At 39.5% G+C, this 23,989-nt stretch overlaps 1 protein-coding gene across 2 annotated transcripts in view; it reads left to right on the top strand.

Annotated features, from left to right (window-relative positions):
• Window positions 1–650: 650 nt before the first annotated feature.
• The window catches only part of USP46 (ubiquitin specific peptidase 46), a 68,404-nt gene continuing 45,065 nt past the window's right edge, over window positions 651–23,989 (top strand). Inside the window, exons 1-2 of one of the 2 annotated variants that reach the window (XM_069105221.1) lie at window positions 651–819; window positions 22,474–22,554. In XM_069105221.1, coding sequence (XP_068961322.1) covers window positions 784–819; window positions 22,474–22,554 — 117 coding nt within the window. In that variant the 5' untranslated portion in view covers window positions 651–783. Of the gene's footprint in view, window positions 820–3,303; window positions 3,459–22,473; window positions 22,555–23,989 lie in introns of those variants that run through there. The other variant, XM_069105222.1, reaches the window with a different exon arrangement.

Below are 23,989 nucleotides of genomic sequence, written 5' to 3'. Positions count from 1 at the left end.
TTGGTGCCAGTCTATGCCAATTACTAGCGCTGACCCTTTCTCTCCGGCGGCGCTTGTCAAAGTTGACCGCCTGGCGATGAGCTGAAATGGAGAGAATAGCAGCTAAGAGGAAGCAAAGGAGGCGGCACAGGAGGAGGAGGAAGGTCGAAGGATTCTGGCGCTGCTGCAGCTTCTGAAGGCCGGGAGTTTTCAGAGTCCGGAAAGGCAGTCCATCGCCTTCCATCTCCTTTGCGGCGTTAGACCCCAAACAGTAAAGCAAAAAGCCAAGCGGAAAAGCAGGGGGTAGAGTTAGAGAGGAGTGGAGGGGCAGCAGCAGGAGGAAAAGGAAGAGGGGAGATGCGAGTGGCGCGCCCCTAGCCAGTGCCCCAGAGCACCGCAGCGACCAGAGGTCCGCAGCGGGAGGAGTGGATGTTGTGGGTGGGGAAGGTGGCAGAGGAGGCAGCGCCGACTCTTCGGGGGCTCCCCTGCAGCAGGCAGCGCTGGGAAGTGGGCTGGTCTGGGAGGCTGATCTAGCTTCTCCCCACCTCCTCCTCCTCTTCCTCCTCCTCCAGCTCCTCCCGCAGCTGCCGCTGCTCACTCCCGCCACTCCCCACTCCCCCCCCACCCCCGCCCGCCTTCCCTTCCTCCTCCCCCACCCCCTCCAGCCCAGAACCAAACCAAACTGAAACCCGGACCCCGATCCGCCTCCCCCCGCCCATCCCTCCCCGAGAGCTCTCGACCATGGGCATTTCTGTTTTCACCTTATAAAGATGGCGGTGCGGGATCACTGCAACCTTTAGACTAATGACTGTCCGAAACATCGCCTCCATCTGTAATATGGTGAGTACCAGCCAGCCTGGAGGCTGGTTTGAAGGAATGAGGAGCAAAAGGAATGAAAGAAAGCCCAGTAAGAGCAAACCTCCCCAGGGCCAAGGGCTAGGTGGAGGGTGGGGGTGGGGAGGTGGCGGTCTCCGGGTGAGGTCCAGCAGCGAAAAGGACGAAGGTCTAAAGTGGCCCGAGAGCGCTAGTAAGAGCAGTGGGAGAACCCTTCCTTCCCCAGCCCTCCAATCCTTCCACACCGGCCGTTCCCACAGGGTCCCGCCACGCTGCTGCCCCCTCCCGCGCTGAGGCTGAACCCGGCGGGCTCCGAGTGGAGGTGGGCTGGGGGTGGGGCCGAACCTCGGGCTGGCGTCTGGGGGAAACCCCAGCTCTGTGACCCCGCCGTGGGAGAATGCGCGTCTGGAATCCCGACCCTCCTCCCCGCCCCACCCCCATACTCTGGGACTGCGTCGCCGAACTGCATTTGAAATGCATGGGTATTAGCAATTTTGAAATATATACTATAATTTAAAATAAAAGTATGCTTCAGACCTCTCCTTTGGACGTCTGCCTCTGCGCCCTGGTTTGTTAAAAATCGCTTCCTCTTCACCAAGGTGCCTCAGTTTTTCTCATCTGTGAATAGGGGGATAATGCTATCTGGAAATCAGTGGCATTTTCAGGCCCTCTGGTCCCAGCTGTTAAAGTGGACTGCGTAATACCATTCAGTTGTGGTCCTCCTCCTTCTCTAGCTCTTTAACAAATATTGAGGGAGGGAGAGATTTTGAAAAGCAAGTGGAGTTATTGCTTGCCCTAAGGTGGGGTTCGGGTGCTTCCTAACAGTTACGTTAACTTGTGTTTCTCCTCTCCGGTGCCATATCCTTTGCAGGTTCTTCAACGGCAATTTCCCCAAGTCTCTAACCCACCCTATGTGATCAACGGCAATTTCCCCAAGTCTCTAACCCACCCTATGTGAGTCCCTGTGTGCACCCCTGCTCTGTGTCTCTGCCCTGAAGAATTCCAGCTTGCCCATGGAGTAAGGCAGTCGTTCGCACCTACTAGATGCTGTACCCCTCCGACCTCAGGAACCTCTTCTGGGTGTGCCACTCTATTTGTTTACAGTTCCTATCAGGATTCATTCAGCCACCCTAGAGTGGCTAGGATACTGCTGGGAACCATGGCACCAATTCTTTTAGTATCTTTTATTTATTAATCACCTTATTTTGAAGCTCTCAGGGAACTGGTAGAACAGGCTTTTAGGTGGAATCTGAGGAGGTTCGGGTGAGATAGCCAAATTAAAAGTGAGACTTGAGTTGGAAGCCCCTGGGGTAAGGTGATCAGGCCTGCTCTCCTCTCCCCCTCAGTCTCCTCCAGTTTATCTTCTATTTCACACCTGAGATGCCAGACTAACACGTGGCCAAGTAGAGTATTGGGTGAACCCTCCTTTATCTCTAGAATGGAACAGGGCACATTCTAACTGTTAGGCTAGCTTCAAGTGGTGACTGACAGTACTTGCAAATCGAACACTAGCACTTCAAAGAGAAACCAGCAATGGTTACTGGCACAGAGAGAATTATAATTGGTGTGAGACCATAGGCACCTTCCTCATTTTCATCTCCCTTCCCTGCCTAAAGGAGATCAGGTCTCCTGGTCTTCTGTAGGTGTGTGCATTCATGCATGAGGGAGAAAGAAAGTGTTACCTCCCTAGATAAAGTAAACCAGTTATTTCTTTTAGTTTGATTTTTCATTTTTAATGGTTCATAGTGGATACTGTTTCAGCCTGGACTGGCAACAGCCTCATAATGAAAAGTGGTCATGGGAATGAAAGAGAAATCGGCTTTTTCATGGGACACTGTGAAATATTCTGGTCTTTCTTGGGGCATGCATCTTTGCTGCAGAGGTATTCTCCACTGGGCATCAATGGCAGAATGGCAAAGCAAGAAACCAGAGGAGGAAGCTGCCTTAATGCTTTGGTGGTGATGGTTTAGGATCTCCCCCACCTCCTTCCACCTTTATTATTCTTATAGAGGAGGCCATGGGGTGTTTTTGGCAATTGAGAACATGTTTCTTGCTGTTCCCTATGAAACTCGAATCTGTTTGCACTGGCCAATGAATGAAATGTGGGGGGTTACACATTGTGGGCCTGTGGAGTGTTTGACAAAAGCTCACCTGTCTCCATATCTTCTTACAAAGGGAGCTAATGAGGAATCAGCTTTAATGGTCCTCTTTCAATTAAATAGTGAACCATAAATGGTGAGTGCTAAACCCCTCTGCTCTAATTCCTCCTATACTGATCAAGCCAGTTAGTTTCTCTTGGCTTCATTTTTCTGTGGTGTCAAAGTGGAAATGGTACTCTTTCTGCCTCTGGCTCAATAGCAACAGTTATAAATATAAACAATCCTAAGTGTCTAGTACTTTGCAAAATAGATGCTAATCAAACAAAATAATAATGTAAACAGGAAGGTGGAGTGGAAAATTGTGACCACTCCCCCTTTTAAAACACATAAGTAATTTCAGCCCCTCCCTATCTGGCTGAGCCAGAGGAGAATGTTTGGTGAGATGAGTTTACTTCTGGCTGGGATGCTGCTTTTTTCATCTGATCAGACATAAATACTCATTGGACTTCATTTTAGGGTTTGCATTTGATGATGAATTGTTTTCAGGTAGGTCTTTTATGGGTCTCCCCCTCCCTTCATTTTCACTCTGGAATCTGTTTTTATTAATCCATATCTTATTCCTTACCAAGGTGTTTGTTCAGGTCCAGTTTCAGTCTCTGTAACAAATAGGGAGAATTGATTGACTTTAAGGTTACATTTTTTAGACAGGCTGGGTTCGGCATATTCTGAAAAGAATGATGTGTATTAATGAGGGACTTAAAAGGATTTCATCTTTTTATTTGAGATTCAACAAAGCTAAGACCTGTATTAAGAAGATTTGTTTTCCTGACCAAGCAGAGGAGACACAAGAAAATAGCACCCAATATTATTCACACGATGAAGAAATGAACATTTTTCCTTCTCCAACCTACACAGTTTAAATATATAATAAAAAGAAAACTCCAGATGTTTTCCCAGTCTGTTAGATCTTATTTGTATTAATATTTTTCCCCCATTTGTACCCTTTCCATAAGACTTCTTGATAAACTTGCTTAAGGAATGTCATCCTGGCCACAGTGTCTAGTTCAAAGGTAATAAAGCTTGTTTGGCTGGTGTGTTGTAATTTTCAGAGTGCGTTAGTTACCAGAGTATGTTGAAATGTCTATGGCTGGTTAAAGAAGGCTTCACTCAATCTTCGTGGTCGGTATCCCACAATAGATGAGTTGAGCTTTAAAATGTTGTCAGATGAAAAACGAGAACCCGAGAGCTCTTTAGAAGAAGTCGATTTTGTTTGGAGAAATTAAATGACATTTTAAAATGTGACTTTAATATACACAAATTGGTTTAAATGTTTCTGATTGCCATTATTGTTGGATTAGTGGTTATAAAATGCTTTCTATAGCCAATAGATATCATGGTGTGATAGTTCGTTATTCCTTTGAAAAATATATGATGTGCTCTGAATTTATGGCTTTTGTATATGGGCCTTTTCTCTCTACAATTGGCTTAGGTTGTGATTTAGGGCAAATTACTATACTTCTTTCTTAGTCTTGGTTTCTTACTTTGTAAAACTAAGGAAGTACTTAATATAGACTTCTGTTTGCTAAATAATCACATAGAATTAGGCAAAGTCTTTATAAAAGATATATACTACCAGGTCAATCAACATTTGTTGAGTGCTTTCCTTATGTAGATTATTATAATATGTTGCATGATGAAGGGGATGGCATTGGATTGAGAGGCAAGAATCCTTGATTCAGCTTGACTCTGCCAGTTGTATAAATTTGGCAAATTCCTTCATGTCTCTGGATCTTATTTTCCTTATATGTAAAATAAGAGTGTTGGATTAGGTGATCCTTAAAGTCCTTAAGATTTAAAAAAAATTAAATTAAATTTTTTTTATTAAAAATTTTAGTAATCATAATATATGTTGTTTCCAATTGACTCTTTTTTAAAAAGTGGACAGTAATGCCTTGAAATGCCATTTTGAATACCCAGATAGTGAGTAGCTAAAACTTAATGACATTTTGAAAAATCCTGAATCTAGATGACTACTTTGGAAATTTTTCATCCATCTGGATGAATAAATGATTTCTCTGAGGTCATAGTTGGGAAAAAAATTTTAGATTTAAGAAGTAGTTAATTTAGTATAGTTAGTTGCTAGTTATCCATGCTATTCTTTAAATAATTAGTAACTGAGCCCACAGAATAACTATTAATTTGGGAGAATCAGCTGTTAGTCATTAAAATCAGCATATGGGGTCTCACCTTCCTACTTTACTGATTTGAGAAACTGAAACCTGAAAGTTTTCAGTTTGAATGAATGGGAGATGACAGTTGTCCAGAAGTTCAAGTCTAAACTATGAGAATGGAAATTGTGTTAAAGGGAGACTCTTGTGAAATAGATGCAAATCAAATTAAATAAAGGGATGAGAGGGAATTACTTCTCTTCTATCAGTTGTCTTTTTCCCCTTGTTATTTTCTAGGTTCATGAACTCATGATAGAAATATTAAGATATATTTAACCTTCTTATATTAGGGATTTGGCTAACCATACCAATGCCATTATATTGAATGTGTAGTGTACTTAAATAAAAAAAAAACCACAATGAAACCTCATTCATGTGGATTTCCCTTCTAAGTCATTTGATATTTGCATATGCTTGAAAAGAATTTATTTTTTAAAAATATTCTATAAATTAGATTTTGTTTTTTAACTTTCACCTTCCTCTTAATATTTTAAAAAAGTTTTGTCAGTCATATTTATTTTATGTAATATTATCTTTAAAGGGCTTTCTACATACTTTATAATTATCATATACATTTCATAGGAGCAGAAGCAGTATCAAATGACACTGGCACAAAGTTACCCTAATAGTGGTCATTCTGTACATTCCTGTTCTACAGGAAAGGTTTATTAAGTCCTTTCCTCACAAAAACCTATGAGATAATAGGTACTGTAAAAATAACGTTCTCAGGGTCGCTTGGTGACCTTACTATATACTTTCCTCCTAGTTTACCACTCTGGTAAGTTCACATTTTACTATTATAGTTTTGCAATATTCAATGTAGTTGTGGTAAAATTGAAACATTGGTAGGGTTATGGAAAAAGTCCAGTGGTTTTTTTTTTTTTTTAAGCAATCGGGGTTAAGTAACTTGCTCAAGGTTACACGGCCAGTTATTTCTGGGTGTGGTGCTGAGTATCTGAGCCCGGGATTCGATCTCCAGGTCGTCCCAACACTGGAGCCGGTGCTCTTACTCGCTGAGCCACCTGGCTGCCCCCTAAGCAATTGGGGTTAAGTAACTTGCTCAAGGTTACAGGGCCAGGTGTTTCTGGGTGAGTGCTAAGTGTCCGCCCCCTAAGCAATTGGGGTTAAGTAACTTGCTCAAGGTCACACGGCCAGGTGTTTCTGGGTGGGTGCTAAGTGTCCGAGCCCAGGATTCGATCTCCAGGTCTTCTCAACCAGTGATTCTTAATTGCAAGTCCTGAACTATTCAGATGACTAGCAAAGGTATATTTAAGTCTGTCTAAAAAACAATCTAAACTAGCAAGTAGTTGTGAGGTCAGAATTCTTCTTACAGTTTTAATAGCATTGACTTTTGGATTCCAATTTAGCTCAAGTTTAGAATTATTCATTTTGAGTTTCTTGGTGATTCCAAGATGGGAATCAGCTTTTAGCCTAATTGAAGGTAATGACTTTGGATGATCTTAAAAGTGTAAGGTGAGCACTAAAGTAGTTTCTGGCTCTAAATTCTTGAATGTGTACCCTGGCTATTAGTCTTCTTTGTACTAACCCCCAGGACAATTTTGTCCTTCTGAGTGCTTTGTATATAGTAGGCTCTTTAATAATTACTGATTGGATTTTAAAGGAAACGCTGTGATCTCTTCTGGCTAAAACATATCCAACCTCAGAATGTGTGTGTATGTGTGTGAGAAAAGAGGAAAGACTCCCAAGGAAGAGATGTGACTTTTGTGATAGTTAAGAAGATGTGATGGAGAGGAGTGATTGAATGGGAAAAAGTACAAGCTGGTATAACAAGAAGATTATCTATTGATTTTAGGATGGTTAGAGTATTTCTTGTTAGTCTCTAAATGAAGGAAGTCATTATTATTCAAAACCAGATCTCAGTTTAGCTCAATGTTGTTAATTTCGAAAACTAACTTTGGTTCAATTAAAGTGAGCATTAGAGAAGAGTATCTTCATAGCAGCTTATGAGACCTAGAAGTGGCTGTTTTATAGATTCATTGAATTTATGCAAAAGCTCTTTGGTATCCATTCAGGAAGTAAAGTTCAATTACAGTCTTCCTTCCACATAAGTACATTTCTCTTCAGTTGAGTTTGGTGTAATGTGACTTATCAGTTCCTGCCTGAACACAGATTTGTGAGAAGTACTCCGAGTGTACTTTTTTTAACTTGCACTTTATTTTTCAGAATGTTATCTTTTTTTTATCAGAAATTTGTATTCTGCATAGATTGAATTGCAACAGTTACTAGTTTATTCAACTGGTGTTTGGCCCGGGGAGCAGGTTAAAGAGTTGATGTTGCAGAGGTAGGTTTAGATGCCACTTCCTGAAAACCTTCCTAACAATTAGAATTGTCCCTAAGTAGAATGAGCATCCTTGAGGAGATAGTAGATCCCCCTGCCCCCCCACTGAGGATTTTTGAGGCATCCCTTACCGGTGATGTTGTGGATTCTTAAGACAGGGACGTGTGGGACTAGATGGCTTTTGAGGTCTCTTCCAATTCTGAGAAAATGTGATTATTTTAAAAAAAAATTATGTAAATCCATAACAATTCTAGATATCATACTTCTTGAATACATCGAGACTATAAGCATTTATTAAGCACTTTCTAGTTTCCAAGTATTGTACTAAACACTGGAGATACAAATATAAGCAAAAAGATAATTACTGTTCTCTAGGAATTTACTTTCTAATGGGAAAGAACATTATGCAAAAAGGAACTGAAAAGTTGGAAGGCTGGGGAGAAGGTGACTGAATAGAAGCATGGTATCCATCAATTAATCAGTAAACACTTATTAAGCACCTCCAGTGTGCCAAGCACTGTGTTCAGTGCTGGGAGTACAAAAAGAAGCAAAAGAGACAGTCCCTGTCCTCAAAGAACTTGCATTCTAATGGGAGAGACTACATGCAAACAGACAAACAAAGCAGCCGATATCCAGGATAAACAGGAAATAATTAAAAGAAGGAAAGGACTGAAATTCTGGAAAGCAGGAAGCAGAGTGGAGGAGGGAATTGAAGGCTGGCTTAGCCTAGGCGCCTCTCCAAAATTAAGTCCCTGTGAGGAATTCATCAGTGGGAGCAGGGATCCTGCTGGGTCCAGGGAGGTTCCAGCAGGAGGAGAGACCCCAGGCTCTGAGGGAAGCTCAAGGGGGAAATGGCAGCTGAGAAATGGGGCAGAGTCTAGCAATTCAGAAGCAGAGCTGAGAAACGAATGAAAGGGAATACAGCCTATAAAATCTGCCATAGAACAGTTTTTTATTTTGTTTTTTGACCCCATGTAATCGAGTAGCAATCAGCAAGCCCCTACTAAAGGCTAGACTTTTTGGTAAAGTCTTTCAAACTTGTTTACTTTTACAGTATTGTTATAGTATGAGTGATTCTGGTTTTGCCTGTTTCACTCTGCTATCAGTTCATACAAATCTTCCTAAGTTTCTCTGAAGCTGTTTCTTTTCTCATTTCTTATATCACAATAGTAATTCATTGCATTCAGACACCTTAATTTGTTGAGCCACTTCATAGCTGGCAGGTATTCCTTAGGTTTTTTGACATTCCACAGCAGTTGCTATAAATAGTTTTGTAAAAGTAGGTTCTTTTCCCTAAAAAAAAAAACAACTCTGGAATATTGACCTACTAGTGGTATTGCTGGATCAAAGGGAATGCACAGTTTGATTGCCTTTTGGGCATAGTTCCAAATTACTCTCCAGAATGGTTAAAGCAGTTCACAACTCCACCAACAGTGTAATGGTGTCCCAGTTTTCCCACATCACCTCCAACATTTTTCATTTTTTTTTCTGTCATATTAGCCAATATGATAGGTAATTCAGGGTTATTTTAATTTACATTTCTCTAATCAAAAGTAATATATAGAACATTTTTCACATGACTATAGAAATGTGCTAGATAGTGTTATGTAAAAGGCATGCAGAGTGAAAATGTAACAGCCCCTGCCTTCCAAGAGCTTATATTCTATCAAGGGAGACCACCATATATATATATACATACACATACATATATGTAAATATACATGCATGCATATATGAAGAGGTTGATACCAAACATATAAGATAGTGGGGAGGGGAGGCTGGGCACTCGCATTGTGTGATCAGAAAAGGCTGTGTTATATATGGAATGTATTTTCTCTTTAAAGTATTGGTTAAATTTAGAGTAATTTTCATAAAATGAATGAGCTAAATACAAGTATAATTCTAAAATTTTAAAACTTGACATTGGCTATCAATTTTTTCTTTTTTATTCAATAAACCTTACAGATTTTAACTTCTCCATTTCAATTTTGCTTTCCTTCCAGTGGATAAAAGATGAATACTAGGAGGCTGCAAGGGACCTTCTAGAGAACAATCCATAAATTGAATAATTGGCTCTTCAAATGACCTCATATTGGCCTAAAGGAGAACTTACCGCTTATGTAATTCGTGTTGGATCATTCCATTGTTCTTTCAGGAAGAAAAGCTTGAGTCTTAGAAGTATTTCCAAAACAAGGACATCCCCACAAGAACACATACATACATTTTACTTTAACAAGACTGGCAAAGTAGGAAACAAATTTGCAAATATTACTTTAAGCTGTGGTTTAAATAGTTCCCTCTGAGCATAGCTGGGTCAGAAGTGATTAGAGGGAAACAAACCCTGTTCTAACCTGCTCCTTAGAAGCTGCAGCCACAGCCAAGTGGGACCAACTTCTCACCAGGCCCCATGATGGGGAAAAAAAAAATTGGCAATGAACCTTGCTTCTGCCCAAAAGCACTTTCCTAGCTCCACTTCTTCCAACATGAACCTCAGGTTTCATAATGAGAATGGAATGATAAAGCATCATATACCTTAATCAATTTCTTCAGCTTTTCTAGAAGGCAGCTGTGCTGTTTTAAGCAATCAGAAAAGAAAGGGGGAAATAGATATATAGGTGGCAGTCTCGGTTATCCCTCGTCTATAATGAGAGGGTTGAACTAGATTGGGCTTTTGTTTTGTTTTTACTTTTTTGCTTTTGGTGTGTCATGGACATTTGGCAGTCTGGTGAAGCCTATGGGCCTCTTCTCAGAATAATGTTTTTAAATGTTTAAATGCATAAAATAAAATCCACAGGTGGTGCAGTGGATAGAGCTTTGGGCCTGGAGTCAGGAAAACCTGACTTCAAACGTGGCCTTAGACACTTAGTATCTTTGTGACCCCCGGCAAATTATTTCACCCTGTTTGCCTCAGTTTTCTCATCTAAAATGAGCTGAAAAAGGAAAAGACTAGCCAATAGAGTATCTGTGCCAAGAAAACCCCAAATGGGGTCATGAAGAGTTGGACGTGATTGAAATTACTGAACAACAGAAAGACTTTATTCTCATCCAGTTTCTCAGATCTTGGCCTATCCATCTATAGATCAGTTGAAGATCTTACATTTGTAAAGTGACAGGGTTGGACCTGATGACTTTTAAGGTTTTTTCCATCTATACATCTATGATCCTATGATAATGGAATAAGAGCTCAGTCTTCCATAGCCATGGGGAACAGAAAGATGGCTTTATCTACATCTGATTACCTCAGTTACTTCTGAAGGTCCTAAATAATTATTCAAAGCATCAAAAGCCAGGTGTTCCAATTGAGTGACAGACCATCCACTGCCTTTTCCCGGTAAATTGGCAATGAACCTTGCTTCTACCCAAAAGCACTTTCCTAGCCCCACATCTGGGATGTTGGTGGACAGTTAGGGTCTTGTGTCTTAAAAATGACTAATTTATGTGGGTTTAGTTTTTGAAGGCAGTGTTGAATTTTGAAGGATAGTGGTTTGTATATATATATATATATATTTTTTAGAGGGGGGAAGGCAAGGCAATTGGGGTTAAGTGACTTGCTTAAGGTCACATAGCTTGTAAGTGTGTCAAGTGTCTGAGTTCGGATTTGAACTCAGGTCTTCCTGACTCCAGGGCCAGTGCTATATTTACTGTGCCTCCTAATTGCCCCCATGGATAGTGGTTTGAAAACAGTAATTTGAGAAGGTGATATTGGATTTGCAAGGATTTTTAATGACTGTTGACACCGGGCCGGTGCTCTTACTCACTGAGTCACCTGGCTGCCCCTAAGCAATTGGGGTTAAGTAACTTGCTCAAGGTTACATGGCCAGGTGTTTCTGGGTGGATGCTAAGTGTCTGAGCCTGGATTCGATCCCCAGGTCATCCCAACATTGGGGCTGGTGCTCTTACTCACTGTGCTACCTGGCCGCCCCGAGAGTACTTTTAAAGAAGAATTGTAGAAAAGGAAAATCAGTCTCCGAATTCAGACAGAAATATAGATGAAAAATGTAATTGTGAATGTGTTTGGCAAAAATCTTCTAATGACCCTTCAAGATATAATACACCTCTCCTTTTTCTGGTAATGAAAGGTACATCATGTCACCCAACATGTTTATTCATTTGCTTAGTTTAGAAATCAGTGTTTTGGTGAAGGTGGTTAAGTGATCCTAGCCAGAAAAGTACATAGGTCAGATTCAATTGCATTAAAATCTTTAGCTGTTTACCTTAAGGAAAATAGAGAAATACTTGCGGGGTGGGGTGGGGAGAGAAAGACTTTCACTTCTCTGGTCATCTACTTTGTGGGGTTTGGGGCAAGAGTAATTGACTTGGGTTATTTAAGATGAAAAATCTCTCCAGTGATAGACTATTTATGGAATCTCTGACCTAGAGAGAGGCTGCATGGTGCAATAGAAGAAGGCTAGATTTGGAATCCTAGGAGCTGGTTCGAATCCTGCCATTCGTTAAATGTGTTAAACAACCTGTGTGACCTTGGGTGAATTGATTCATCTCTACAGTCCTTAATGTACTCATCTGTAAATGAAAGGGCTTTGGTTTAGCAAGTAACTGTTAGGGTCCCTGGTAGGTCAACATCTATGATCCTTTCTTCATTCATCAAAATAATTTAGATACAATCACTGCAGGAGTGAGTTAGGTTGGAGGAAGAGGGAATTGGGCAAAAGACAGTTGAGTTTTGTCATTTCTGGAGTCAGGGAAAGGTCTGAGATTTGCCCTGTTATCCTGTTTCCTGTGACCGCTGCCCAAGCAATTTTAGGTTTTTCATTTTCCACGAGTAAAATAAACACAATTAATTTAACTTTGAAGGAAATCAGTAAAATCTAACTAAGGTTTATAGGGTTATTGCTAAAGAACAAATAGAGAATGTGCTGGAAAAGAGAAAAGTGGTAAGCACACTTTTTGCGCTTCCACTTTTAAGCTAATTGCTGTTTCTAATGACTTTTTTTTTTTTACCTGTGCCTGCAAGGAATGTATTTTCTGAGCTCAGTCTCTGACTCTAGTTAGGTTTGCTGACCAAAGCCCCTAAGCGTACTTGAGTTCTTTTTTCTCCATGTTCCATCCTGATCTCAGGTTATTCTACTGTATCTCATGTCCAGGGGCCATCTTTCTTTGGCAGGAGATTTTGTAGCTCAGGTGCATGAAACAGACCATTAACAAGAAGTCAGGTCAGTGAATTTCCCCAGCATTTGCTATTGTTCTTATCCACAAATAATTAAGATTTGGAAATATTATGGTAGAGGGTCAAAGAACCACTAGCCTGCATTTATATGAATTGCTTCCGTGTTATAGCCTGGAAGGACTAGGATGTAGGACAAACAAAGAGTAATGAGCTGGGACTCCTGGCTTTTCTCACTAATTGACAGTGTTACTTTAAGCAAATGACTTACTATCTCTGGGTTTCAGGTTCTTCATCTATAGAACAAGAATAAATATTGCCTGCCTCTACTTGTGTTACAAGCATATTGTGGAGATAAAATTAATAGTGAGATATGAAGATGCTTTATACTGAATGCATGAAGGATCTATGATTGTGTCAATGTGGGGATTGAAACCCATCTGTGACTTAGAAGATAAATCCTAGGGTGGTGTTTAAGGCACTTGGGTCATACACAAATAAATGTCAGAATGGGATTTGAACCGAGGTCTTACCAGCCACAAATTTAATATTCTGTCTTATGACAGGCTACTTTAAAAAGTGCTTTTTAAAAGTTTTTTTTTTAAAGCTAAGGCAAAGTGATAATAGAACCCAGTTCCCTTTTATCCTATTTATTGCTATCATTCAGTGATGACTTTGTCAGATAAGTATAGTTAGGAAAAAGAATACCATAGAACATAGTGTTAAAACACTTAATATCCTACATGTTGGTTTTTTAAAAATTTTCTTCTGTTAGACATGGTACTGTTACCAGGAATTAATAACATTTCAAGTGTATCCTTTGGTTTATATCATTGAAATGATATTGCATATAGATACAGTCCTGTGTTCTAATTTGCTTTCTTAATAAGTACTGATGAATAAAGTTAAAAAGAATTTAAAAATTATTCCAGTCAGATCTTTATTCTGAGGATAATTCTATAATCAAATTATTTTGGTACATGATATCATTTTAACATTTTCCTGGATTCTAGCCTCTAACATGATTAAAATAAATGATACTGACATTCTTTTCCTTGTACTGCCTACAAGCACCAGCCCTGTAGTCAGGAAAATGTGAGTTTCCTAAGTTCAAATCCAGTGTCCGACATTTACTAGCTGTGTGACCCTGGGCAAGTCACGTAACCCTGTTTGCCTCAGTTTCTCCATCTGTAAAATGAGCTGGAGAAGGAAATGGCAGACCACTCCAATATCTCTGCCAAGAAAACCCCAAATAGGATCAAGTCAGAGTCATACACGAGTGGAAAATGACTCAACAAACGTTACTTATAACCTTTTTGATTCTATTTCTTTCAAAGTGACTAATATCCTGTGAAAATTTACACACCACTCATTGTTTTATCTCCATAGTTATTTACAATAAGAGTGAGAACCGGTGTTACTCAGTGTGGTGGATGGTTAGTTGTGAGTGAGCTAATATTATTTTGAATATTGTGTTTACATATTTCAACCAATAAAGCCATCAGCCAAACTGGTTCTGTTCAGCAAAATGTCCTTACCATTTGCCCAGCTTTTTGTACATTATCCCATTATCACTTTGGAATTACTCAAACTCTCAACTAAAAAGATCATCCCAAATTGGATTAGACATGGGCTTACCATACATGCTCTTATTCTAATAACTATCTATTTCTTCAGTTAGTTTCGAAGTTATATGCAAAGCTTTTGTGCATGTAGGGCAAGGGGGTGAGTGGGGTTAGAGAAGGTAACCTGGGATAAATGTATGTTGGGAGATATGTAGTGGAAGGGAAATACTTCCTGGAACAGTACTTTCATTGTTGGAGTTAAGTCTAGTTGCCTTGGCCTACTTATGGCTGTGGTTACATGGTTGAGACTTTTCTCCCCTCAGCTCCATTCTTTTCATTCCTCAATATTTTTTTGAAAAGTAATAGAGACCGACGAGGAAATTCATTTTGTTTAACTATGCATATTTGTTACAAGGTGTGTTGTTTTTTCTTCCCCTAATAGAGGGGAGAGGTAGAAGGAAGAGAAAACATTTTTTAAATTGAAAAAATTAAATAAATAGTAGAATCCTCATTTCCCTTAATAATTCCTGGGATGGATTGGTCCTAAATTAGTTGGCTCTTTGTCTCTATTTTTCTGAAAGGGGACACAACACATAGATTTTCTGGGGTTTTAAACGGATCTATTTGCAGTGTGGTTTTTCTTTGAATCCTTTTTTATTCAAATATATAAGCTACTTTGGGTTCTCTTTCCTTAGAAAATTCCTGAATCAAGAGTTTCAAACAAGTAGGATAAGAGGAGGTAAATACCTTAATTTTTTTAAAGTAATTTTTTTGTGTGAAACTAACTTTTATATAATAACAAGTTTTTTTGTGTGTGTGAGATTAACTTTTATATAATGAAAAGTCAACTAAACCTCATGTATAATTAATTAAGCTTCAAAAGATTTGTATATATCTATAATAATTTAACAGTTATTCCTTTCCCCTCTGCCCCATATTGTCCATGTTGTCTACATTGTGGACATAAAATTTTGTCAACCTTAAATTTGTGGATTGCAAAAAATTATGTAATCATAACTGAGTGATCTTGGGCAAGGACTCTCAAAATGAAAAGTTTGAGAGCAAACATAGTTTGTATCAGTAGAGGGAGTTTCTTTACTGGGAGTTCCCTATATGATTTCATGAAATCATAGGTCCAACCCAAAACAAAAATATAATTATAACTAATATGTATCCCGATATTCTGGCTCTGCTTTTTTCACTTGGCATTATTCTGAATTCTTTCATATTTAAAATATATCTGTACTTTTCTTTTTAAATTCAGCCTGTCAGTAAACATTTATTAAGTGCTTATTATAATCCAGGCATTATGCTAAGTGCTGGGGCTACTAAAAAGAGGCAGTTCTATTATTAAATTTTATTATAATTTTCCATTGTATTTCATCAGTTAATGTCTCCATTTTCTTACCACAAATCCTTTCTTTAGCTCCTTGAAAAGTAGTTTTCAGCCCCTACACTGTACTGGAAATGTTCTCTTGAAAGTCTTCTGTGCCTTGTTCTTTATGGCTTTCCTTTTGACATTGTTAGTGATCACCTTCCTCTTGGGTGGGTATTCTTCCTGTGGCTTCAGAACAACACAGTTTCCTGTTCTCTTTCTTTAACCACTCTTCCATCTTCTTCATTCATGTTTCCTCTTCTCAACTCCCTAAGGTGAAAGCGTCCTTGATGTCGTAGGTCCATCTACTGACCAAGTCTTCCAGCTCTTACACTAGGAAATTTCTACCAAACTCTTGATTGGTGAGACTTCACTCCATCCATTCTGCTACAGACCCATCACGTTGTACTCTGATCATCTTCCTGCCATGCTACTACTCACATGTCACTACCCCCTCCCCCACATTTCTTGTTCTTTGAACAATAATCAGATTAACACTACCCTTCCTGGAAGGGATGTTTCAATCAATTGCTCTGTGAGACACGCACATTCTGTCTCTCTCTATATATATAGGGGGGGGGGGGGAGTGCATTACACTCACATACACATACATCCTCTCTTCTGAGCACCAGTCCCATTGACTGTTGGACACTCCAAACTGGAGCTTCCATGATCATCTCAAACTCAGTATATTCAGAACAGAACTCACTGTCTTTCCTTCTAAGCCTATCCCTTTCTTGAACTCTCTTGATCCCTCTCTTGCTGTTGGGGGCACTCCTCCTCCTCGTCACCTATTTTCAAAACCTCCTTGTCATCTTATTCTTATTGATCCCACATATCTAGGAGTCATTCTTCAAATCTTGTCATCTCTCTCCATAATATCCCTCAGTTCTAGCTTTTCCTCTCCATTTATGTCGCCATGACCCTAGCTAAGGCCTGTATTGCCTTTCACCTGGGCCATTTTGGTGGATGTTTATTTGCTCTCCCTACTTCAGGAGTCTCCTTTCTCCAATCCATTCTCCGCATGAGCAGCAAAGTGATTTTCCTAACTCAGACAGGCCTGACCATGTCTACCTCAACGCTCCCTAACAATAAGATCCAATGGTTCCTATTATATCTGGAATCAAATACAAACTCCTCTGTTTGGCATTTAAAACTCCTCACATCCTGGTCCTTCTTATCTGTTCAGTCTTCTTATACCTATTATTTTCCTTTACACACTGGATAGTCATATTGGACTATTTGTCATTCTAAACAGATGCTCCATCTCCCATCTCTTTGTACTTTTGTCTTCAGTGGGTGAAATTTACTCTCTTCTTACTTCTTCCTCTCTTGCATTTCCTGGTCACAGCTCCAGCACCACCTTCTACCTGAAGCCTTTCTTGATTTCTTCCCTTCTCCTCCCACTCATTCCCATACCTCTGCCCCTCTGTGTGTCTTATTTTTCTCTTTGGGGTAGGAACTCTCTTTTTGGTTTGTATATTGCGTACCTAACATAGAAGGGCAGCTCGATGGTTCAATGGATACAATCCCAGTCCTGGAGTCAGGAACACTCATCTTCATGAGAGCAAATATGGCCTTAGACACTTACTAGTTGTGTGATCAGTTTCCTTATCTGTGAAATGAGCTGGAGAAGGAAATGGCAAACCACTCCAGTATCTTTGCCAAGAAAACCACAAAATAGGCTTGCAAAGAATTGGACACAACTGAACAACTCAGTGTAAGTGCCTGGCACATAGTAAGCACTTAATTATTGCTTTTTCTTGTTTTTATTCATTTGTGAGTTTGTCCTTCTTGTCTAATTGCCTTTGTCAGAATTACTATGAAGTAAATTGTGTTCCCAAACCTATCCTCAGGGAGCTGCCTTTCCTATTCCCCTAGGCTAGTAGTGCCTTATTTAACCATTAGGTTGCCAAGCTCATCTGCAAATTTAGAGTTGGAGGAGACTTGAGGCTGCCTAATCCTATCCATATGTGTAAAACCAGAATCCCCTGACAAACATTCTCCATGTAAGCCATGTGCTGGCCATGTAGGTTCTATCTGTCCAAATGGAGTGTTTAAATTCAGGTGGAAGAAGACACTTAGTTTCCTATCTAAAGGAGAGTAGGGGATGTAACCTGGGTTTTGTGAGCTGCTGTTGAGGTAAGACTGCATTAGTGGACAGAAGGATTACCCCACACTGCATGCCTGTGCAAGGGGTGGAGTTGGAAGGAGAGTTGGAAAGAAGAGTTTATCATCTTTCCACGTTGAGAGAAGACACAAGTAGTTTCAGATGCAATTGGGGGAGGATCCTGTAGAGAACAAACTTTGGTAAGACATCTAGTCCCCCAACATGTCCATTTCCCCCAAATCTGTTCTCTTTTTCTCTGGTTCTTGCCTTTGCCCCCCATCCCCCACTCTGCTCCCAACTCTCCCCAAAGGGCTTGGAATCACTTTTGTCTTTTCTCAGTGCAGAAAGGAAAAAGAAGGACTTTTCCCAAGCTCTGGCTCCTATTTGTCCCTTCACAAAGGCATACTGTGTTGAGTAATCAATCTCTCTGTGGGGTTTTGAAACCTGTATTACTTCAACAAATGGGTCATCTAGCCATTGTTTGAAGACCTCCAGGAAGGGGGAATCCACCATCTCCTGTGGCAGGTCATTCAACTTGTGAATAACTCTTAACTATTAGGATGTTTTTCTTGTAAACAAGCCTAAATCTGCCTCTCTGCAACTTCTCTCCATTACTGTTGGTTCTGCCCTTTAAAGCTAAGCAGAATGTCCAGTTCTTTTTCTGATTCCTTAAATATTTGAAGTACAGCTTTCAAATCCCTTTAAGCCTTCTTGCTCTATCCATGCATGGGGGGGGGGGAATGGTAGAGAAATCAAAAGCAAAAAATAGTCCCAGCCCTCAGGAACTTACATTTTAATGGGGGAGGTAACATCTATGTTAAAAAGTATATGCAAGATACACACAGAGTATGTGGAAAATTGCTTTAGAGGGGAAGACACCAGCAGCTGAGGGTGCTGGGAAAGACCTTTCTCTAGAAGGAGGCATTGGAGTGGAGTCTTGAAGGGAACCAAGCATTTCAAGAGGTAGAGAGGGGGACACATTCCAGGCATGGGGGGCAGCTAGTGCATAGACAGGTAGATAGGTGATGGAGTGTTATGTGTGAGGAATAGCAAGTAACTCACAGATCTAAATTATGGAGGAGAGGAATGTGGAAGAAGAGTAGAAAGAGAAGGGGTCAAGATCCACAGAGCTTTAAATGCCAGACAGAAGCGTTTGTATTTATAAATTCTTAAAGAAATAGGAAGTCACTGGGGTTTGAGTAGGTGCTTGACATAGTCCAGATTTGTGTTTTCAGAACATCACTGGTGGCTATGAGGAAGAAGGATTGGAGTGGGGAGAGGCTTGAGACAGCAACCCATCAGGAGGGTTTGTGACTCTGTCCCTGGAGTCACTAAACTCTGCATAGTCTCTGACCCAGTGTTATCTGTTCCCCCAAAGGGGCAGCGAGGTGGCACAGTGGATAGAATTCAGGTGTTGGAGTCATGGAAGACTACTGTAGTGTCATTGGAATGATAAACTCAGAAGCTAAAGGATGAGAAGTACAGCCCATTTCACTGTCAAACCATTTCATTGCCCTGATTCTTGTGTGAGAATGTTACTTTACCACAAATACAAGTGTTGTTCATGGTGGTTGGGCTCAAGATCATTCTTTTCAGAAAGAACTATGCACAATCCATTTTTTTATTAGGACCAGGAATTTGAAAATAACATGTTTCTTAGGTGATTAAACAAGAGGGTAACTAATCTTAGGAAGATAATTTTTTGGATGGAGTTTGGATTTTTTTGTTTGTTTTTACATTTCTGGGGTTGAGAACATTTCTGTCTCAGGGAGAAACATGTTGTGAACTCTAAGCATAATGATTTTATGTTAGTCATGTGTATCCTGCAAAAACAGATTCAGAATCACAAAGTGGAACCCATACCTGGGCAGTAATTCTATTTAACCAACACTTACTAGATATCTGTTTTATTCAGGTCCCTGGGGATATCAAGGGGAAAAAAATCAAATAGTCCCTGACTTCCAGAAGCTTCTGTTCTACCAGGGGAATGCAACATGTACTCAGATAAGCAATTACAAAGTATATAAAAAGTAAATTCAAAATAATTTCTGGAAGGGGAGGTACTAATAACTGGCGTCATTAGGAAAGTCCTCTTACAGGAGGAGTCTAATAGATGAGCTGAGAGGGAAGCTGGAGATTCAAAAGCATGGGTCGGGGGGAGACTTTTTTTTATTGGGTGATAGACCTTTTTGTCTTTGCATTTCTAAAACACTAGAGGACCTTGAACCTGGTAGGTGCTTGATGAATTTTTTTTTTTATTTGAAGTTTTTATTTTTTAACCTGTGATTTCATGCCATTATGGATGCTGACCAGAGCAGATCATCAGCAGTTTAGAGGCTTAGAATGTTGCTTGGGATGTTAAGTGGTTTGTGGAGGTGAAAGGCTAGAAGCAGAGCTTGAAGCTAGATCTTCCAGTCTCCAAGGTCTTCTCTTCATTGTATCAAGCTGAAATGGAGTTATAAGATTAAAATCATGGTGAGTGAGCACTCATTTTGATCTTTGAGGACAGGGATTCTTAATCTGAGGTCCATGCACTTGTATTTAAGAAAAACAACTATGAAAAATATTTTTTTCCCAATTACGTGTAAAAATAATTTTTAACATTCTTTTTTTTTTTTTTTGAGGCAATGAGGGATAAGTGACTTGCCCATTGTCACCCAGCTAATAAGTATCTGAGGTCAGATTTGAACTCAGGTCCTCCTGACTCTAGGGCCATTGATGTATCCACTGTGTCACCTTGTTGCCCCTTTGACATTCATTTTTGAAACATTTTTATTCTAAATTCTCTTCTTCCTTCTCATCTCACATACCTGTATGTTTTTAAAAAATATTTTGACAACTGTATTTTGATGTAATTAGTTTCCTTTTGTAATCTTTTATTTTATGTATTTTAAAACATTCTGAAAAGAGGTCTATAGATATTGATATCCTCAAACTGCCAGAGGTGTCCAAGACATAAAGAGGGTTAAGAATCCTGGTTCTAGGGGACATGAATTTCTCTCTGTCTTTTGTAAATATCTGTCTTAAGAAGAGGAACTGATAGTCTATAGGCTCATTTATCACTAGAAACAAAATGTATTTAAGCAGTATTGTATTGTATTTCATTCCTAAATGACAGGTAAAGAAAAGGGATTACTGAAATAGTGGATAAAGTATATAAATTTAGTGGGGAGGAAAAGGCAATTTAGAGGAGGGCAGAAAATTCCATCCCTTCAACTTGCTCCTTGCTTTACAGTGGGTTGTTTTTGCATTTCAGCCTTTGATAGCAGTTGTGCCTATTTTCACTCCATTCATTCAGCTTTTCAGAAGCTATTTCACTCTATTGGCAGGAAATGCTAATTGTGTGCAGTAAGAGCTACAAGCTTAAATGAAATTAAACAGATTTTTTATTGTAAACTTAACCAACAACCAAAACAAAGGTGCTTACAGAATGAGTACAGTCTCTCAAAGAACTTTAATGATGAACAAAGTAGAAACAAATATAATAATGAACAACAGACCTAAAAAAAGGCTTTTATTCTATATCCCCTTACAGGTCTGTGTGAAGTCCCATGTGTTTGTTATCTTTCAGAAACAGTTCTTAAAAAGATAGAATTTTTGCCTTAAAAAATATCAGTATCATAGATCTCTGAAGGCTTAAAAGAACCAAGCCTTTTAAAGTATGAAAGTCAGAAGGAAGGAAGGAAGGCTGTCCTGAGGATAGTGTCTTAAGGGAGGGATATCCTTGGATGAGTTCCTGAGTCTTTCTTTGTCACTGGCCAGTTGCGTACAAAGAAAACTTGGTCATTTACTTGATTTGGATTCCATTCTTCCTGACCTTGTTAAGTTCACATTGTTGTATAAACTTTAGTTCACCTCTCCTTGGTGCCAATAGATTCATTGTTGAAGATGCTTTACCAAGGTCAGGGAGCAGAAATAATTGTTTCTTGTATACAAGTGTAGGACTGTTTTAGTTGGCTCATCAAGTAGTTGCCATTGGGAAGGTCAAGATTCTACATGGGGGAAGGGAAAAAGCACTTCTTAAGTTCTTGTTATGTGTCAGAAATTATACTAAGTGCTATTACAAGTATTACCCTATTTGATCCAGTGAGAGGTGGCACGTCAAACAGAGCATGGGGCCTAGACTCCAGAACACCCATGCTCAAATCCAACCCAGAAATGTATGAGCTATGTGACCCTGCACAAGTCACTTAATCTCTCTCTGTTTCAGTTTACTCAACTGTAAGATGGGGATAATAATAGCTTTACTTCTCAGGGTTGTTTTGAGGATCAAATGAAGAAAATGAATTTGCTCTTTTAACTTTCATAACTTGCCTTCATTTTTTTTATGTGAGGTTTTTTTCTTTATGAAAGTTGAAATTGGTGGTGCAGCCCATATTCCATTCTGGATGATAGATTTTCACTCCCATATAAATCCAGCATTTTATTCCAAAGGAATTTTATGGTCATTATTTTTCCATTTTATTGTTTCATACATCTTCTTTCCTAGAGTTCTTTTAGGACATAATGGAAGATGAGAACAAAAGATTTCAGTAAAAGAGAAGCATATTGCCAAGACTAAAGAAGGGTGGCTGGATGTGAGGGATATTAAATTTTTATTCTTCCCATTTTTGACACCTTATTGACCAGCATGAGAGACAATGAAATGAAGACAATACCGTTCCTGCCTGTTATTTCTCTACCTTGTGGGCTGGCCAAGTCCTACTACTTGGAATTCTTTTTGCTGTCCTCTTTTTCTACAAACTAGACTGTAGATCTCTGACCAAAGAAAATGTTTCTTTTGGAAGGTGACTTTTTCAAGTTTTGTTTTTTCATCTTTTCTAATTTGTATTAAACTGAACATACTACTTTTCTTTCTCCAGGGCACCAATGCCTCTGCTCTGGAAAAAGACATTGGTCCAGAGCAGTTTCCAATCAATGAACACTACTTTGGATTGGTCAATGTAAGTATTATTTTCGTTCAGTGCCCTACTTTATCCTCCCACATGGAATCCAGGGTTTTGTTTTCGTTGCTTGATTTTTCAATAGTGGTTATAGAAAATGGGAAGTTGGAGGTGTAAGAAGGACAACTTTTATCCATTATTTTAAGATAATAGATGCCTTAAAATAGATATTAGCTACTATATCTGGGCTAGTTTCTCCTGTGTTCCTGTAGCTGTACTTATGGGATCTCCCCCACCTACATAGCTTCCAATGGCTGAGGAGCAATTACACAATTCAATGATGAAATTACATTTATTTTGATGGCCACTCCAGATAAATCTATGCAGGCAAATTTACCTTTTTCCTAAATCATATGGATAAAAATCTTAGGTTAATACTGAATTCTTTGCATAATTAAATTCAAATTTCACAAATATTTATTAAAGATCAAATTTTATGTAAAGCACTATGTGAGATACTAAGGAAAAAAACAAAGATTAAATAAAACATATTTCTCTTTCTAGATTGTAAAATTACTGAAGGTAAGGACACATATAGGGATAGGTATAATACCAAATAGAAAAAGATAATTCTACAAAGCAAATACAACCAAGTTGTTATGCAAAGTACAAGGAAACAAATATCATTTCCAGTGCTGGACAGATATGGGTATAATTAGGTCAGATTTTATGGAGAAAGTGACATTTGAACTGGGACCTGAGAGGTAGATGGGATTTCCTAACCTAAATGGAGTGAGCATAGAAGGCATCCCAGCGCCTGGTGGGTTAAGCAAGACTAGATATTCTATGCAAACTCCTGGTCTCATTTCACTTCTGCTCTAGTAATATCCTCTTTGAACTGCCCCAGAGCAAAACCTTGTACATAACAAGATCTACCAGGCTCTGGTTTCCTGACCAGCTGGCTACAGCCAAGTGATCAGGTAATACAACCCATATCCCCTTCAGTTTCCCTTCCTGATCCTTCCTCTTGGTGTGGAGGACTTAACGGAGCATAAACACTCTTTCAGAATCACCTGACTCCCCTGTACAGCTGCTCTGGTAGGACTCTGATAATGTGGCTGTAGGCTAATGTATCATTTCCAGTGTGGAAGCTGAGACCCAGAAGCCCTCTGAATGCAGCCCCTTTCCCTGTGTCTGACAAAGTGTATGCCTTCCACCTGGGGTCTTCCTTATAGGGGTAATAGTGAGAGGCTGGCGAGGAGGGAATAGGAAGTGATGTTTATGGGTTGGAACAGAAGCATTAAAGTTAGTGGAATATGGACATTTTATTTAAATATAATGTCTTGGACCCTTGTGCAGTAGTCCTTGGCTTAGATTTGTCTGTGAAGACCATTACTTAAGTCAGTGGGTGTTTTTCCTTTATAAAGAGAAATGTGTTAATGGTATGTGGGGAGGAATGAAAATTTAGGTCATTGAATGTAAGAAGAAAGAATTA

The sequence above is a fragment of the Petaurus breviceps genome, unplaced genomic scaffold (genome assembly GCF_028583685.1).
Source record: "Petaurus breviceps papuanus isolate PSGF00001 unplaced genomic scaffold, PetGlider_PUasm1.0 76, whole genome shotgun sequence".
NCBI lineage: Eukaryota > Metazoa > Chordata > Mammalia > Diprotodontia > Petauridae > Petaurus > Petaurus breviceps.
This window is presented reverse-complemented; position numbering and strand designations above follow the sequence as displayed.